Here is a 17,989-nt window from a genome sequence, read left to right as displayed (position 1 = left end):
AGTATAAAAATTTTCGGCAACTTCTAAAGAAATTGTGTACTTTTACTCCGATACATTCGCTGTATGTAAATTCGTTACTCGTTACTACAAAATTAAAGTTAAATGATGTGAGATGTGTGACGGACTGCACGCTGGTTTGGTGAATCTGCGCTTGTAAGTTAGACGGTGGTTAAACACATTAATGCGCATGTGCAAACGTTCTCTAAAGTCGTTCACCCAAAGACACGCAAATATGGACATTTCAGAAGCTCCCCTTCCAACACACTGATGTAAGTTAACAATGATTAACAAAGTAAAGCTGCAGCATCAGCGGTTTTTTCATATTATTAGCATTAACATTGTTCAGATATCTACCAACCATTTTTATCGATTACATTCGAACCACAAATACAACGTTTCACTAAATTTGTTTGGAGTTCATTATACTAACAGCATTTACTTTTACTTCTACTTTTAATACTTAAGTACATTTAATATCAAATTACTTTTGATACTTAAGTATATTAAACATCAGACACTTTTAGACTTTTACTTAAGTAATATTCTAAAAGGTGACTTTTACTTCTATCAAAGTAAATTTCTGGTAAGATACTTGTACACATCACTGCCAGTGGAGCATGAAAATGTTTATAAGGAATGGCAGTGGAGTTTTAAGCTAGATTGTTTGACAAAATCTTGGAATGTAAGAGGATGCTTGAGGAGTGGAGAAGAAGTGTAATGGTTCAGAATTTTAGGAATAAGGGTGATGTGCATAGCTGCAGCAGCTACAGAGGCATATAGTTTATCAGCCACAGCATGAAGATCTGGGAAAGAGTAGTAGAAAGGGGTAGTGGTTAAGACAAGAGATTTCTTGTCTAACGATGAATTGTGAGCAGTAATGTGGTTTTATGCCAGGAAAGTGCACCACAAATGCAATGTTTTTTTAGAATGTTGATGGAGAAGTATAGGGAAGGCCAGATGGAGTTGCATTGTGTTTGTAGATCCAGAGAAAGCTAATCTTGACCAGTCAGCATACAGTGAGAGTTTGGTCAATTGCATGAATGTACATTTGTAGTAATAGTCTGGGGAAGACACTGTCTGTTTTACCATGACAGTGCCTCTATGCACAAAGCATGGCTCATAAAGAAACTGTTAGCCAAGGTTGATGTAAAAGAAAATCACTGGCTTAAACTGACCTCAACCACAGTTCAATAAGTGCTGTGATGAAATGTGCCATTCTCCTGCACAGTAATAAAGACAGAGACTTGGGTATTAGGTGCAAATTGTGGCAAGAAATCTAATTATACAGGACATTCTACAGTATATTGGCTTCTAGTTCAGACGTGTTTATCTTTATCATTTCTATCTTCACCCAGGGAAGGCCAGATGGAGTTGCGTTGTGTTTGTAGATCCAGAGAAAGCTAATCTTGACCAGTCAGCATACAGTGAGAGTTTGGTCAATTGCATTAATGTACATTTGTAGTAATAGTCTGGGGAAGACACTGTCTGTTTTACCATGACAGTGCCTCTATGCACAAAGCATGGCTCATAAAGAAACTGTTAGCCAAGGTTGATGTAAAAGAAAATCACTGGCTCAAACTGACCTCAACCACAGTTCAATAAGTGCTGTGATGAAATGTGCCATTCTCCTGCACAGTAATAAAGACAGAGACTTGGGTATTAGGTGCAAATTGTGGCAAGTAGATTGGCTTCTAGTTCAGACATGTTTATCTTTATCATTTCTATCTTTAGGACATTAGTCACTGAATCCAGTCCCTTCAGGCAAAAACTGGTTTTTCTACACTTCCACTACAGCAAAGATCAGTGGCACTAATTTGTGACCCATACACTGAAAAAAAAACTATGTTGGATTTACATGAAAAAAATATGTACATCGGTTGCACATAATAAAGTTATGTTTACTTAAAATTAAGCATTCATGTTCTACACACTAAAGTATTATTTGTTAAATCAACATGACTTTTTCATATAAATGTAAATCTTTTCATTAATGTAAAGTATAATCAATTATTATTTGTTAAACTAACATGACTTTTTTATACAAATTTAAAGCTTTTCATTAACGTAAAGTATAAACAATTATTATTTGTTAAACTAACATGACTTTTTTATACAAATTTAAAGCTTTTCATTAACGTAAAGTATAATCAATTATTATTTGTTAAACTAACATGACTTTTTTAATTTTTATACAAATTTAAAGCTTTTCATTAAAGTAAATTATTTTGAAATATCATCTATTAAACCAACATGACTTCATTATGCTAAGTACACAGTGTGTTAAACCAACCTATCCCCAGGTCAACCTGATACTATTTAGTTATAAACCTTTGGCATCAATTTTACATTTTCAAATTATTTTGTAACCTGATTCATGTTAAGTAGTGTATTTTGTACCTAACTAATTTTGCCTAATCTTTTACCTACAACATTATTTTTTCAGAAAGCCAACATGGCAATAAACACACACACATTTCTTTAAAAACACAAAATATCTGTATTTAGTAACAATACCAATCATTTTTATAAATTTACTCTGAACTGCACTATTGTGAGGATTTGGCCTTTTCTTCCTCAAACAACTTTACCAGGAAAATAAATAAGTCACTCAAAAAAAAAAAAAAAACCCAAACAAAAATCTGTGTGCATATACACAAAACATACATTTGAAAAATAAAATAAAATACACCAATCAGCCATAAAATTAAAACCACCTCCTTGTTTCTACACACACACTGTCCATTTTATCAGGACCACCACAGAGCAGGTATTATTTGGGTGGTGGATCACTCAGCACTGCAGTGACACTGACATGGTGGTGGTGTGTTAGTGTGTGTTGTGCTGGTATGAGTGGATCAGACACAGCAGTGCTGCTGGAGTTTTTAAATACCGTGTCCACTCACTGTCCACTCTATTAGACACGCCTACCTAGTCGGTCCACCTTGTAGATGTAAAGTCAGAGACGATCGCTCATCTATTGCTGCTGTTTGATCTTCTAGACCTCCATCAGTAGTCACAGGACGCTGCCCACGCTGTGAACACGGTATTTAAAAACTCCATCAGCGCTGCTGTGTCTGATCCACTCATACCAGCACAACACACACTAACACACCACCACCATGTCAGTGTCACTGCAGTGCTGAGAATGATCCACCACCCAAATAATACCTACTTTGTCATGGTCCTGGGAGAGTCCTGATCATTGAAGAACAGAGTGAAAGCAGGTTAAAAAAGCATGCAGAGAAACAAATAGACTACAGTCAGTAATTGTAGAACTACAAAGTGCTTCTATATGGTAAGTGGAGCTGATTAAATGGACAGTGGTTTTAATGTTATGGTTGATCAGTTATATAATGTGTTTTATAAAGAAAATGCATAGTAAACATCCATTACTACTGGAACCCAAAGCAATATCATTCAGTAGTAGTATGCAGTGGTTAAATCAAATTTTCTTTTCAGTGGTGATTGGAACATGGGTTCACAATGTCTGCAACACAAATATAACTATTCACTATTTAGCATGAATATTACATATAAAAACTGCAAATTTCTCTAAAACAGAGCATTTCACACCAAACTACACTGAATGAATTTGTTGACATGCTAACCATTAATTATGCAAAAACATTAGAGAACAAAGAGTGATCCACATGACGCAAAGAATTCTTACGTACAAGGCTGTAAAAATCTATTTGCACCTTCCCAAATCTTCTACTGTTGCCAATGTCACATTCCAATGTTTTACAGCTTTCAAATAACATTAACACAAAATAAACAACACAAGCAAACACAAACGCAGCTTTTAAATGATCATTTAGTTTCATGAAGATGTATTCAATACAGATAACACCGATAACCGATAATCCAATTGACAAATGTGTTCGGTGTTACTAGGCATGACTGCAGCTTTTAAATAATAGTTTAGTTTATTGAACATGTGAAATAGTAATGTGTTTACTCATGTTGACTATCTTATATTAAAATTAGTTTACAACTCATAGACATTAAAATGTAACAAATGAACAACAATATAAGAAATTGGGAAGGAGCAAATACTTTTTTTTACAACACTGTAGTTTTCAACTCTGGACAGCTAATATCTTTGATAAAAGCAGTAGGTATTGGTCGAACCTCAAACAAAACAGTAAGACTTTCCTTATAATATTTGTGTTTACCTAACAATGTAGTGTTGTAAATCTGTTAATAACAAAGGCCCCATAAATGTGCAAGCGCTCAAACGATTATAATGACTTGCTTCCCACCATTACAGTCTTCAACAGTAAATAATGCATGAACAAATCGCCCCAAATCCAACAGGAAAGGGGGTACTGTACCACTTATAAATAATATATGCATATATAACAAAGCATTGGAATGCAAGGTTCACATATGTTCACAAAAATCAATGAGAGGGGTCATAACAGAGGCTGAGGCCAAGATACCCTCTATTCAGTGATTCATTCCAAAACGTCAGTTTACTGATAAAGTCTGTTTTTAAGGACTTGGACTTTCTTAGAGAGTGTGTTGCCTTCCAGCTCCATGACAACCTTCTGAAGCACTTCGAAGGTGTACTTGAGTTCAGGAGGGTAGTTTAGGTTTAGAGAATACATTAGGCCAAACAACATTGCAGAAGCTAATGCAACGTTATCCAACTCCTGCAAGACCACTTGACCCTCAAGGACAATCCCAATGTCGTCTGGTTTATCACTGGCATCTCTTTTTTTTTTAAAACATATATTCCCAGTGTGGTCTCCTCAATGGATCCCTGGATGAGGGCTTCATCTGCTGCCTGAAGAACACAGTCACAAAATAAGATTACACAAACACATTGCTAATGTGTAGAGGAAATATTGTACTGCAGAATGAAAGGACAGGTTCTGAAGTTAGCCTACACATTTTTGTGAATGATCGCACTGGGCCCCAAAATGGATTTCAACTGCAATATTCTCATCAGAATTATTATTCTATGTACTGTATTTTATTACCCATATTCATTTACATGCTAACAAGTCACTGGCAATAAATTGCCAAAGAGCAGGCATATGTTGCTTTTTCACCATAGTAAAAATCCATACTGTCACAGCCCCATCATTACAATATTGATATCTGACTTGGCTGATATAGAATTTCAATAAATAGACATTGTAAATAGTACTCACCACATACTCTCTCAAGAGGTTTTCTGGATCCTCGTTGAGGTACACACAAATTGCCTTGATAATACATTCTCGTCCTAAATCAACATCATCATTCTATTCAAAGGGAATAAGCAGAGCAAGTTGTTTGCTTAAAGTCTTTTTCCTTTTAATCAAATGCTACATCAACAAAGCAGTACTTTTTTCAAGGAAGTATACTTACTTGAGCCATGGGTGCTATGATGCTCTCTAGGTGTTTGCCTATTTGTCCTCCTCTCTTTTTAAACAGAACCATCAGTTTCTCAGAGTGCACATCTAACTGAGAGAGAAATCTGGACTGAAGGGGCATGGTGGTAATCCGCTTAAATTCAGCATTTATCTGAAAACAAGAATGATTAGACATAAACGTGCTGTGAAGCAGGAATTTGGAAAGAAATACAATGAAAACGTTTGTCACCCGTTTATTTACTATAAGCAAGAGGAAGCTTAAGTTTAATTTGTACAGCAGTTCCAAAGTTCACAAATAATTAGTATTATGACCTCTGGAGCTTGGCCTGGGGGTAGTGTACGACGGGGAGTTCCTGGTGGCTATAGGCAGCCCACATAACCTGGTCAAGCTCAGCCCAAAAAGGCAACATGGGAGGATCTTGTGGACCCACTACCCAAAAAATCCAAAGTAAGGGTGTGGTGCAGTGTTTGTTGGCCACATGTTTGTTGGGCACATAAGCGGACTACATAATGACGATAATTTGTCTAAAACTAAAGGGGGCCGTCAAGCAGCCAGCAGATAATTTTACAAAAATATGCCAAATGTTTAGCTTTGTGGCAAAGCTCAACAGTTAGGCTTCATACAAACAGCTTTTGTTTTAGCTTGTTCATAACATCTCTGTGTGTAGAATGTTATAAATTACATACCTTGCTTACATCAAAGAGTGCTGGCCATCTTGCCTGAAAGTCTTGTATCATTGGTGTATCACGAACCACTTCATGTCTCCTGTATGCAAATGTCTTTTCCATTTTCATTCTCAGTACTTCCCTGTTGCTCTTCTTCTTAACATCTGAAAGAAGCTCAACTCTCACACTCTCAAGGCTCTTAACAGATTCTCCAGCAGGATAGGAGGGACAGTAGTTCACTTCAGACCTCCTAGGTTTTTTTATGCCAAAAGCAGCACTTGATTTGCCCTCTGGTTTGTGCTTAAGAGAGTTTATTGTCACCTCTGGACACCCAAGCTTTCTCAAGTGAGTGCGGTAGATTGCCAGTTTATTCTTCAAGCTAGCTTTCCATCCAGCAAATCCAGTGAGGGAGCCTTTCTCAGTCAGGCAAGGATGCTTTGAGATGAGGGCCTCTCCAACAGTGTTAAACTCTTTATCAGTGACATAAACTTTAAACATAACTATTTCTTGCACCAGGCCGTCAAGAATGTTTGACTTCAGTTTTGGATCTGGAATAAGCAATGTACCATTTTCCTTGTAAGCTGCATTGCCCTGATGAAGTTTCAACTCTGCATCGTAACAAAACTTAGGAACATGAAAGATTCTAGGCCAAAATGACCGAGAGCTTGATGACGATGACTCTGACTCTGGTGAAGAGAGTATATCTGTGTCAACACTAGACAGAGATGAGGATTCATCAACCGAGCGATGGGCAGTAGCTGAGGTAAAAGAGATATTAGCACAGTGGGGAGCTGAAGCGTCGGTTATGGGAATTACTCTGATTGTCCCTCTATCCTGTACTTCATCAATTGAAGTAAGGTTCATAAACTCATTTCCAAATAGTGCATCCATAAATTGAAGCCTAAAATTAAAGTGAACTTCACACTGTCTTTGTACCTCATCAACAAGTTATTTGATAGATTCAGGAAGTCCATTTTGGAAAGTTATCCTCTGACTGCTGTTGTCACCCAGGATAACTCTGAGAACTGCTGGGGAATACATCCTTCTATGCCTTAGTCTGTTAAGAGAAAGTAAGAATAGTGATTAGGTTAAAGCATAATTACTTATTATTTTAGATTAATCAGATTTTTTATTTTATTTATTTATTTTTATTGTATTGAAACAACCATGTATTGAATAGGATGTCAGATTTCTCATTTTTAAACTGATTCTAGCCCAGGCTTTTATTTTGTAGTCAAATCATAAAACATCATCAACTACTCCACTTATCCTTTTAGGGTCATGGTGGCAATAGGGCAAGCAAAAAACCCAGATGTTTCTGCCAGGGGCCCCTTCCCCCACACTGTGCCCAACAAACACTGCACCACACCCTTAATCTGGATCTTGCGGGTAGTGGGTCCACAACATCCTCCCACGTTGCCTTTTCGGGTTGAGCTCGGCCAGGGTTAAATGGGCTGCCTAGCCACAAGAAACTCGTTGTTGGACACTACCCCCATGCCAAGCTCCAGGGGTAGGTCCTGGTAACCCTTTCCTGGGCAGGGCACACAGTGTGCTCTCCTTTGGGTTCATAAGGGCGAAATATGGATCGTGTTTGTTTGGATCTTCACTCCAGACCTGTTCACCTTGGGAGACCCTACTGGGAGCTCTTGGCAACCTAGCCCTGGAGTTCATTAGATCACACAAGTCAACAAAATTGCATATATGTACAAAACAGAACACTTTTAATGACAACTTTGGGGAGGGTTAACCAACCTTTAATAATGATATGCCTTTTTAAGGTCACCATACGGCTTGATCCAACCATGTAACAGGCCAGTGGATATGTGTCAGTGAGGTCACTGAGTGCCACAAGTTTTATTTCTCTGGACGGGGACAAGCTTAGTTCAAAGGCTCTGTAGTGTTCACTGTACCACCCACACAGAACTTTTACAATAAAAAACAGACTCTCATGTATTACACAAATCTGAATAATTTCAGCAAACTCTGGTAATCCACCTGCTGATCCATGGACAACTACCATGCCATTACTGTAGGCTATGCCACTACTTGATGCATTCTTGGCAAGATGAACTTCAGACATGCTAGGGCATTTTAGCCTAATAGCCTCAGCCACTTCCTCCTTCAGTACATCAACTGGAACTGTGGATACATTAGATACATTTAGGCTAGATGTACCATAGGATGGCAAGTTTATGTGAAAAGCAATAATCATTTGATGTTTTGAAGCCAAAGTAAGAGGTATATTCTTAAAGCAACTGGTGTGTTGCACAATGTTCTTAAAGAAGCCATGCTTGGCTTCAAATCGCATTGTCCAAACTGCAACTACTGGTCCAAAACATCTTATCATCTGAGGATAGTGCTCAAGATAGTGGTGCTTCGGTAGAATTCGGACATCAGGGAACAGCTCTTGGTACCTCTGTCTGTGGTCAACAATTTTGCTGTCAAGGAATGAGATGGATTCATCAGTATGCACGGGAGCAACAACTAACTCAACAATATCTTTCAAATCCATCAACACAAGCCACGCTGGCTCATTTTCTGGCACAAGATGCCCAATCACAAATGGAAGCAGCCTCAGTAGGCTCCAATTTTCATGAGCGTTGCCGCCAATAGTTTTACGAACCAAGACACTCTGTGGTACAATGTGTGGCTTATTCGTTTTGTCTGACCATTTATAGGGAAAAGCCAATATAGCTTTATTCAAGTGATCCAATGTAAATAACTTTTTTGAAATCATTGATGCCAAGCAGTACGCCAGCTCAACAGGCACAATGCCCTCAAATAAGTCATGAGCAATGTCAGGAGGGAAACCGGAGACAACATGAAAATGAGACAGATTTTTGGTAAAAACACACTCCCTTTTAACTCCAAAGCAATGTGCATTGATCTCACAAGCTGTTTTTACATGTTCTGCATGGTCCTCTTTAGTTCTCAGCCTGAAAGCACCAGATGCAACACAATGATTCCTAATATCACAACTCCTTCCTGTGCAAAACCGACAAAAGAAATCACCAGAAAAACTTTCTATGAATCCAGCAATACTGTGAGCTCCCAAGTTATCAGCCACAATACACAACACTGTACCTTTAAGAGACCTGCCAAACAAAGGCACATACACACCATGGTCCTCAAGAGTTTTTAGATCTTGAAGAAGAGGTTCCAAAACTTTGTCATAACCGTAAGTTTTTACAAAACCACTCTTACAAAGTACTGCAAGATAAATAGACGACAACGACGAGTGGGAGCCTGGTGGCAAATTACCTAAAATCCAGTAAATACCACAAAGCTTGTGTTTTTTCCGGGAAGTGCCTAGGGGGTTGCAGGTCTCAAAATCATCAATATAGAGACGCAGTGATATTCGCAACTCATCTGCATTCAGGAAGCTGTTTTCCTTAAAATGTAAACCATCTTCAGGTGACCTGAATTCATAAGATGGGTCAAGTTCGATGTCCTGCTGTTCTCTATGATTTTGAATAATCCTATCAAGAATGTCTTTTCTATTTAAAATTTGCTGCAAAGATTTTAACAGTGGAACATACTGAAAAGTGTGTTTTTTTTTATGATCAAGTATGTAAGTAATTGGTTCCACAACATTGAATTTTTCCTTGTAGTACTGTTTGCGTCGATACGAAGTGCTTAGAGGGCCACCTTTTTCAATTGCTTTTGGAACAGGGTTAGATGAGCAAACCGCTGTGGTGATTTCTGTAACTACAAATTCATCAACATGTAGGTTGTGATGCTGAAAGATATCCCTTACAGCATCTCTTGATAGTGGAACTGATGCAGAGTTTATCAAGTAAAGTTCTTGTAAAAATTCATCAATAGCTGTACCTGGCACATGGACTAAATATTCCAACTTCAGTAAGGCTGCTGCAAGCTGCTGCTCAATTACACTTGGAAGTGCCTCATGTTCATTGCTTAAATCAAGAGATGTATCAGAAACTCCCTCTTTCACACGCTCGCAATCCTGACTATCAGTAAAAAAATTATCTAATGATGGAGCTGTTAGTGTAGTTGTTTTCACAATACCTGGTAAGAAGTCAGTTAACTTGTGAGGTGTGTGTCGGCGACTCTTATGAGCTTTAAAGGTTCCATAAATACTGGTTTGAAAACTACAGCCAGCAAACATGCAGCTGACATTTTCATTTCTCTTTAGATGCGTGTTGATGTGTATAAAAAACTCCCTTTCATTAGCTAAATTCTTGCATGCACATAAGTGACAGCTAAATATAGACAACTCTTTATGTGTCTGATTATCATGTGTGGAATGCACCCTACTTTGATGTACGATTAAAGCATTCCATGTCTTAAATGTACATGGACATTTAGAATATGTACATGGATAGCATATGGTGCGTCCAAAATGTGGGTGTTTAAGTTTGTAATGGTTAAGTAGTTGTAACCTACTTCCAACAGCTACTGAACACCCTTTACACTGCCACATTTACTAGAGAAAGAGAGACAAACTATGGTAAGGTCAGGTTATTTACAAAATAAGTCTTGCCTCACAAAATAATTAAATGCTGCATACCACTATTCTCTACCACTCAAAAGCATACATTTAGATGCCACCTTTAAAACCAAAACCACTGTAGTGTAATTCAACAGCCATCCAATAAATCCCACCATCATAATGGTTGTCATTTGTAGTCACCTGTGTTTAATGGAAGTGTTAATTAACAGTCACAGCAACTTTAGGTGCTGTAGTTTGTGGTGCTGTTTAATTTGTGTTGTACTGAGGAGTGTTAATATTTAGAATAATTAGGTTTAACTATATTAGTGACACCCATCTAAATCAGTTTCAACAAAAAAATGAACATTAGAACCTTAAAGAAAGTAAGACTCACTTCAGGGCTGTTGGAAAAAAGTTCATAACAATGATGTGCATCTAAAAAAATAGAAATTATCTATATTCTTGCAATTCTTTTAGCACATTTTTTAAGATGAATAGCATCAGTCATGCTGTGGAACAAGTAAACCAACAAATGCATTTGAATAATAATGCTCACCACTAAAGAGCCTTTGACACAGCACTCAGAGCAAAGTTGGAGGATACCTATAAAGTACAAAATAAATTGTATTATTTCATTTAAAATAATTTTAAACTTTATTTTTTTTTAACTAACTACTTCATAGAAATCAAGTAAATCTAACATCTAATCCACATTTCAATTTAGAGAAACACATTTGTGGTCTGTTTATATAAATTTCAAACATATACTTTTAAGTGTTAAATCATTACATTTACATTAAAATAAGATTTTGTTCAAAATGAAAAAAAAATTTACTCACCACAATTGCACAACCTTTGGAACAGCACTCAAGAGGCCAAACAATGGCACTAGATGAAAAAAACGTCTAAACAGTTTAAAAAAAAAGTTATTTGTAAAGTAAAATAAACCATAGGAATTTACAGTGAGACTCCATAAAGGCTTTTATAATGAGAAAACTGGCCAACACCGTCTAAAGAATTATAATATTATTTAACTAATGAAGTTATCTCATATATATAAAGTCTATTTTCACAAGCGTTAGCTTGTTTTACAATAGTAACGTTTTAAAAAAAACTACCATTTATTACGGATTTTAAAAGAGAAGTTCTGTCACATACATTTTCAAAATCTAAAACACATTACCGCATTATTAATACTGATAAAAAAAAGTTAACGTTTAAGCATTAACATAAACTTCGTTTCGCTCGAAATTATCGGCATATCAAAAACTAAACTTGTTCAAATATTGCATGTAAACAAACTACCTCTAACACTGACTGAAACTTAATAAGTTTTAATTACCTTTTCCGTGTAGTTTGCGGTCCACATCCACAGTAAATCTTTCAAAAGCGAGGGAAAATATGGCGTGCTTCAACAGTGACGGTTTTCTGTCCTCGAGACTGACCCCCGAAGGCGAAATTTCCCGGGTAATAAAACATAACTACTTTAATTATTCTTAACATGATTGAAACTAGCAGAATTTACATACCTAAAAATTGAAATATATTTACAAGATTTAAACATGTTCTGAAGAGAAATATAAATAAATTATGTAATATATACAAACTGCATATTTGTAATTTGAACAGCCCTCGAGTTTCCATTTTTTCAGTGTATAAGAAAATTCACAATTATGTAATTTAGAAATTTGGGTCATCCTCTGTTGCCATAGCACAGTGACAAATAAGCATTTCAAATCAGCTTAAATGGGTCTCATTATCATTTCCAAATGACGTTCAAATATCCAAATTAATCAATTAAAATAATTAAAAGGCATTATTATTATGTGTATTAAAGCTTAGAGTTATAAATCCTTATTTTTACTTTGTAATGAAATTTATTCTGATTTTTGTATTTATAATAATTTAATAAATAATATCGGTTTATTTGACAAATTTTAATTAAATAACAGTTTTATTTCGGTTACATTTATAGTAGACCTAGAGATGTTGGCTGGTCATAGCACACTAAAAGTCACTGATTATAAGTTGTGTTGCATTTAAAACAAATCACACTGGCACCACACATACTGTTAGTGCCATACAGATATAGGGTTTCGGGAAGCTGGATTCAATACTTGCTTTAAGTTACTGTGTTTCTGTGTGTTTGGAAAATGCAAATCATAAATGCAGTGTTCCTTACATTTACTTTGATTTTATTTTCTTGCAGACAATATGCATCCAATATATTTCTTGTTTTGTCTGGTCAACTTAATTTCATTTGTTAATATACATCCATTCCTGCATTTCAGCAAAAGCGCAAGCAGAAGCTCAACACCCATGATCTCCGATCCCTCAGATGGCACTTCATCAAAAACCGTCATTCATCAATAACTGATAGAACCACCCGAGCAAGGGATTATTTTGGTAAACCTCTGTCAAGCACTACAAATTTACAAATGCCACTTTACTGTGCAAAAAAGCCTCATGTGAACAATGTCCAGAAGCAGCTTGGACGCATCTGGGATGGACTGTACTACAATGTATTATTATTGTTATTATTGTTGTTGTTGTGGTTATTCATAAATTATTTACAACAGGAAATAAAAACTGGCAATAGTCAGTGTTTCATAAAATTTTAATTCTCATGAGTTTCTGTAAGCAAATGCAGTGTGTCTTTCTATGCACTACCAATACCTCTTCACTACTGTCTCACTGTACACTGCTGCTCTGCTGAGTGGGGAAAAAAAGAACATGCTGCACAAATAGGTCCTGGTTGCCTTGGCAACTGTGAGCCTGGCAATGGGCAGACAGTCAGGGCATAAAATCGTGTGTGTGTGTGTGTGTGTGTGTGTGTGTGTGTGTGTGTGTGTGTGTGTGTGTGTGTGTGTGTGTGTGTGTGTGTGTGTGTGGCGGGTGCATGTGCTTATGCTTGTTTGTGTGTGTGTAACAGGAAGAGTAATGAGATTTACATCACCTCTGTTTACATTTTTTACTCTTATAGTGTTCTTTGTCTAAACACAAGATGAAACAAAGTAATTCTTAAATGCCCTCTGGAAGATCTCACAATAACAGTGGAATAGTTTCTCACCACCATTTAGGGGCATGGAACCATGATGACAAGGATTTGGCACATTTCACACTTGCACATCTGGAAGCCTGCAGAGCTACTCATCATAATGTAGTTCCTCAAATCAAACACAAAACATTTTTGTCCATAATTTCCCAAAAATATGTTTTTGCATAACATAATTTACATTCTAAAATTACAGTGTTCAAATGGTTTTAAGTGTTTTAGCTTTCTCATTTTGACATTTAGATGTGACATTTAGAATTGACATTAACAAGCACCTTTACATACACCAGACATAACATCAGACAAATGCCCTTATAATAGCCAGTAAATTATTATATTATTACGGGTGGCACGGTGGCTAAGTGGATAGCACTGTTGCCTCACAGCAAGAAAGTCCTGGGTTTGATCCCCAGGTGGGGCGTTCTGGGTCCTTTCTTTGTGGAGTTTGCATGTTCTCCCCATGTCCGCGTGGGTTTCCTCTGGATGCTCCGGTTTCCTCCCATAGTCCAAAGACCAAAGTGAGGTGAATTGGAGGTACAAAATTGTCCATGACTGTGTTCGATATAACCTTGTGAAATGATGAACCTTGTGTAATGAGTAACTACCATTTCTGTCATGACTTTAAAATCCTAATAAACAAACAAACACTATTATATTATTATATAATAAATGTTTGGTTATTCTTTATATTTATTATATATTTATATTTATTATTATGATTATTATATTTGTAGAATATTATATTGCAATTAATTATTTTATGAAATATTGTTCATTTGTTAAAAAAGCTGTTTGTGTAAGCCTGTGTTGCCAGTGGCAGGCTTCGTCTGCACAGTCTTAATGGTACTATAAGTACAGTAGTGTTAAAAAAAAATAGCAGTGATTTTAAAAAAGTGAATAAAGCGAAAAATCATTATAATAACTTTTATTTCCATAAATGCAAATGCACTGAAAATACTACACTTTCAATTCTAATTCAAAACATTAACAAAATTTTGCCAGTTTGTTTATCCTTTACAGAAAGTTAAGAAAAATTAATATTAGGCTGTTCAAAAAAATAGCAGTGCCAGCATTTTTCTTTAAAATGTATGTATAAACTGAAATTTTTTTTTGAGGTTTCACTTTACTTTAAATTACTGAACTAATATTTAGTGGCATAACAATTGTTGTCGAGATCTGTGTTGCATGGAGTCGACCAACCTCTGGCACCTCTGAACAGGTATTCCAGTCCAGGATGATTAGACTACATTCCACAGTTCTTCTGCCATTTTGGGTTTTGCCTAAAAAAAACACGCTTCAGGTGTCAGCCCACAAGTTCTCTATGGGATTGAAGTCAGGGGATTGGGCTGGCCACTCCATTACCTCAATCTTGTTTGTCTGTAACCAAGATGTTTTGGGTCACTGTCATGTTGAAACACCCATTTTAAGGACATTTCTTCTTCGACATAGGGCAACATGATCTCCTCAAGTATCCTGATATATTTAAACTGATCCATGATCCCTCGTATGCGATAAATAGGCATAACACCATGGTATTAAAAACATCCCCATATCATCATTTTGTACCACCATGCTTTACTGTCTTCACAGTGTACTTTGACTTGAATTCAGTGCTCAGGGGTCGTCTGACATACTGTCTATGGCCACTAGACCCAAAAAGAAAAATTTTGCTTTCATCAGTCCACAAAATGTTGAGCCATTTCTCTTTAGGCCAGTCAGTGTGTTCCGTGCCAAATTTTAATCCATTCAGGACACGTCTTTTTCTTAACAACGGGACTTTGCAACCAGTTCTTGCTGGTAAATTGGCTTCACTTAATCATCTTCTGTACTCACTGGTAACTTCAGATGTTCCTTGATCTTTCTGGAGGTGATCACCGGCTGAACCTTTGCCATTTTGGCTATTCTTTGATCCAATCGAACAGTAGTTCCATGCTTCTTCTGCGTCTTTCAGGTTTTGGTTTTCACTTTAAAGCATTTGAGATCATTTTAGCTGAGCAGCCTATAATTTGCTGCACTTCTCTGTATGTTTTTTCCATCTACAATCAACTTTTTAATCAAAGTATGCTGTTCATCAGAACAATGTCTGGAACAACCCATTTTACCCAGTATTTCAGAAGGAAATGCGCTATGACCAACATGTGCAACATTTGCCACCCTCCTACCTTAAATAAAGGCCAAAATTGACCCCCGTTCTTCTGCAGAATGACTGACTTCACCAATTGAACTCCTCATTGCTATTATTTTGAACAACCCCCTTTCAATTAATGCTTCGATTACTCAGAATGAGCAGTATGCATGTCCTAATTGTTGGGTTTGTTTTGTTTTCATTACTCTACTACATTTTCAAGTAAATTTTTTGCTATGTATAAATATCATTTCTACTAAAAACAGTGATTTATCAGGTTAATGATGTTGGACTGCTATGTTTTTTGAACACCACTGTATGTGTAAGATTTCACTGAAGGACCAATATTGCTACAGGCAACATGGCACTAGAGAGACACCTGCATTTTTCAGACTAATCTCTATTCAGATGTAGAATCAAATACAATGGAAAAAGTAGACAAGTACTTAGAAAAGTATCAAAGCAGTTTTAAAACACATTCATAATGGACAGACAAACACATTTATGTTATGCATACAGACTACCACAGTAAAGTGTCCACCTACCACACACATGTTGACCATCAGGTTGCCAGAAAGTGCAGCTCTCTTTAAACGAGACCTTAAAAGCATTTTGCAGCTAATTAAACATGATTTGCTTCAGCTTTGGGAGGCACTTCATAAGCAACCTTTAAACTCTTCTAAGTGCTGGGTTCCCATCTTATCGCCTGCTTGTTTGTCTGTGTATCTCTTTGTTGGATGGTTAGTCTGCTGTACTAGGCTGAGGGTTGAACTTGATTAACCCCCTGGCTTCTCCTGCCAGTCCTTCTGCCAGCGTACTTTTGATCAGGTTTTCAGGAAATCAGCCAATGGTACTCCTATTGTATATTTTTGTTTGCATTTTCTAAGTGCAGCCATTAAGAGAACCATCCTAGACGTGAGCTGCCTTCATTGGTGGTATGGCATCATTTTCTTGCATGTGGCTGTCATGAGAGACCCATCCTTGTTTTTTTTTTCAAGAGCGTAGATTGTTACTTGCTAGGGATGGAGTAGGCACAAGTGACAACCAAGATTTTTTCTCCTCCAGGCTATCTCTCTATTTTGGGTTTCTGGGCAATCACTTATTAGACTCAACTCATGCAGTGCAATTTCTATTACAGCTTTGGACGGCAGCTTATGGGTTGGTTGTGTTCTGTGTTTATCTCAAATATTAGCACATTGTTAATTTATTTAGCTATTGTTTCCCTTTTTTAAAATTCTTGGCTCTTTGTTCTGCCTTGGTTAAGTATCTTGGATTTGGGTTCTATACCCTTTAACATCGTAGGGGCAGGCTTACATCTGGCACATGGCACTAGCCCATGACCAAAGAACCCAGCCAGTACATGAAACCAGTAAAGCTTTGGGGGCTGGCTACAACCCCATGCAAGCAGTTTTGCTCTTTTTTTCAGCTTCAAGCCTTTAAACGTCTTTTTTGTTTATTTGTTTCCCCAGTGGCTGAGGGTGGTGCACACTATGTTGGCAGCATGGTTGTTCATGGTGCTCAAAGTGACACAAACCCAGTTGGTCACTGCGTAACATGTATGTTTGTTAGTCACAGTGCTCAGTTTGAGATAGTTGGTCTCAGTGCCTGAAGTCACATCATCACTATCGGTCACAGCACCCAGGATGACATGGTTTGCCATGTATCCAAGCAAGCAGGGTAGGTGCTTGCCCTATTACCTTCCCACGTCATCACTCAAGGTTGGGCTTTGGTTTCCAAGAGAATGTTTCACAATGGTCCTTGGATAGAATTTGAAACTTTAGGAGCCATAACATAAGTATTTTGCACTTAATTATGCATGATTTATAAAAGGACTAAATTCAGCTCATTGTTTGATTCCTGTCTTGTTGCCTCCTTGTTCTTTCTGTTTTGCAGGTTTCTGGCGTTCACTGATGAGATGTTGTAGAGCAATCATCTGCCCTTTACTGTTTACTCCTGCCAATTGCTGGGAGTTCAGTCAAAACAGAAGTTCTAGATATAAATATAGAAATATAGAAACAAATAAAGTAGAGCTGGATTACGAGCTGAGGGTGCTCTTGTGACAACAGTATATGCTACCATGTCACATCATCGGGCAGCAGATGTTTAGGATGGTTTTCCTGTGACAGCTAATCACCAGAAAAGTTGGGACGTTTTGAAAATGCAATAAAAAGAAGAATCTTTATAGTATTTTGTAAATATAAACACGTTTAGAATTTGATGCCTGCAACACACTCCAAAACAGTTCCATCACCTTTCATATTAATGAGTCTTTTTAATGGTTTGGGAACTGTAAAGCATTTACCACTTTGTAATGTTGCCATTTTTTC

At 37.0% G+C, this 17,989-nt stretch overlaps 1 protein-coding gene across 1 annotated transcript; it reads right to left on the bottom strand.

Moving 5' to 3' along the window:
* Positions 1-4,186: 4,186 nt before the first annotated feature.
* LOC134333884 (uncharacterized) lies at positions 4,187-6,527 on the bottom strand. The gene is made up of 4 exons (XM_063016052.1): positions 6,051-6,527; positions 5,359-5,514; positions 5,160-5,252; positions 4,187-4,789 (listed from the first exon to the last, which is right to left on the bottom strand). The coding sequence occupies exons 1-4, from the start codon at positions 6,525-6,527 to the stop codon at positions 4,634-4,636; spliced, it is 882 nt and encodes a 293-aa protein (XP_062872122.1). The 3' UTR covers positions 4,187-4,633.
* Positions 6,528-17,989: the final 11,462 nt, after the last annotated feature.

Source organism: Trichomycterus rosablanca, chromosome 19 (assembly GCF_030014385.1).
Source record: "Trichomycterus rosablanca isolate fTriRos1 chromosome 19, fTriRos1.hap1, whole genome shotgun sequence".
NCBI lineage: Eukaryota > Metazoa > Chordata > Actinopteri > Siluriformes > Trichomycteridae > Trichomycterus > Trichomycterus rosablanca.
The sequence above is the reverse complement of the archived record's forward strand: the minus strand, read 5'-3'. Positions and strand labels throughout refer to the sequence as shown.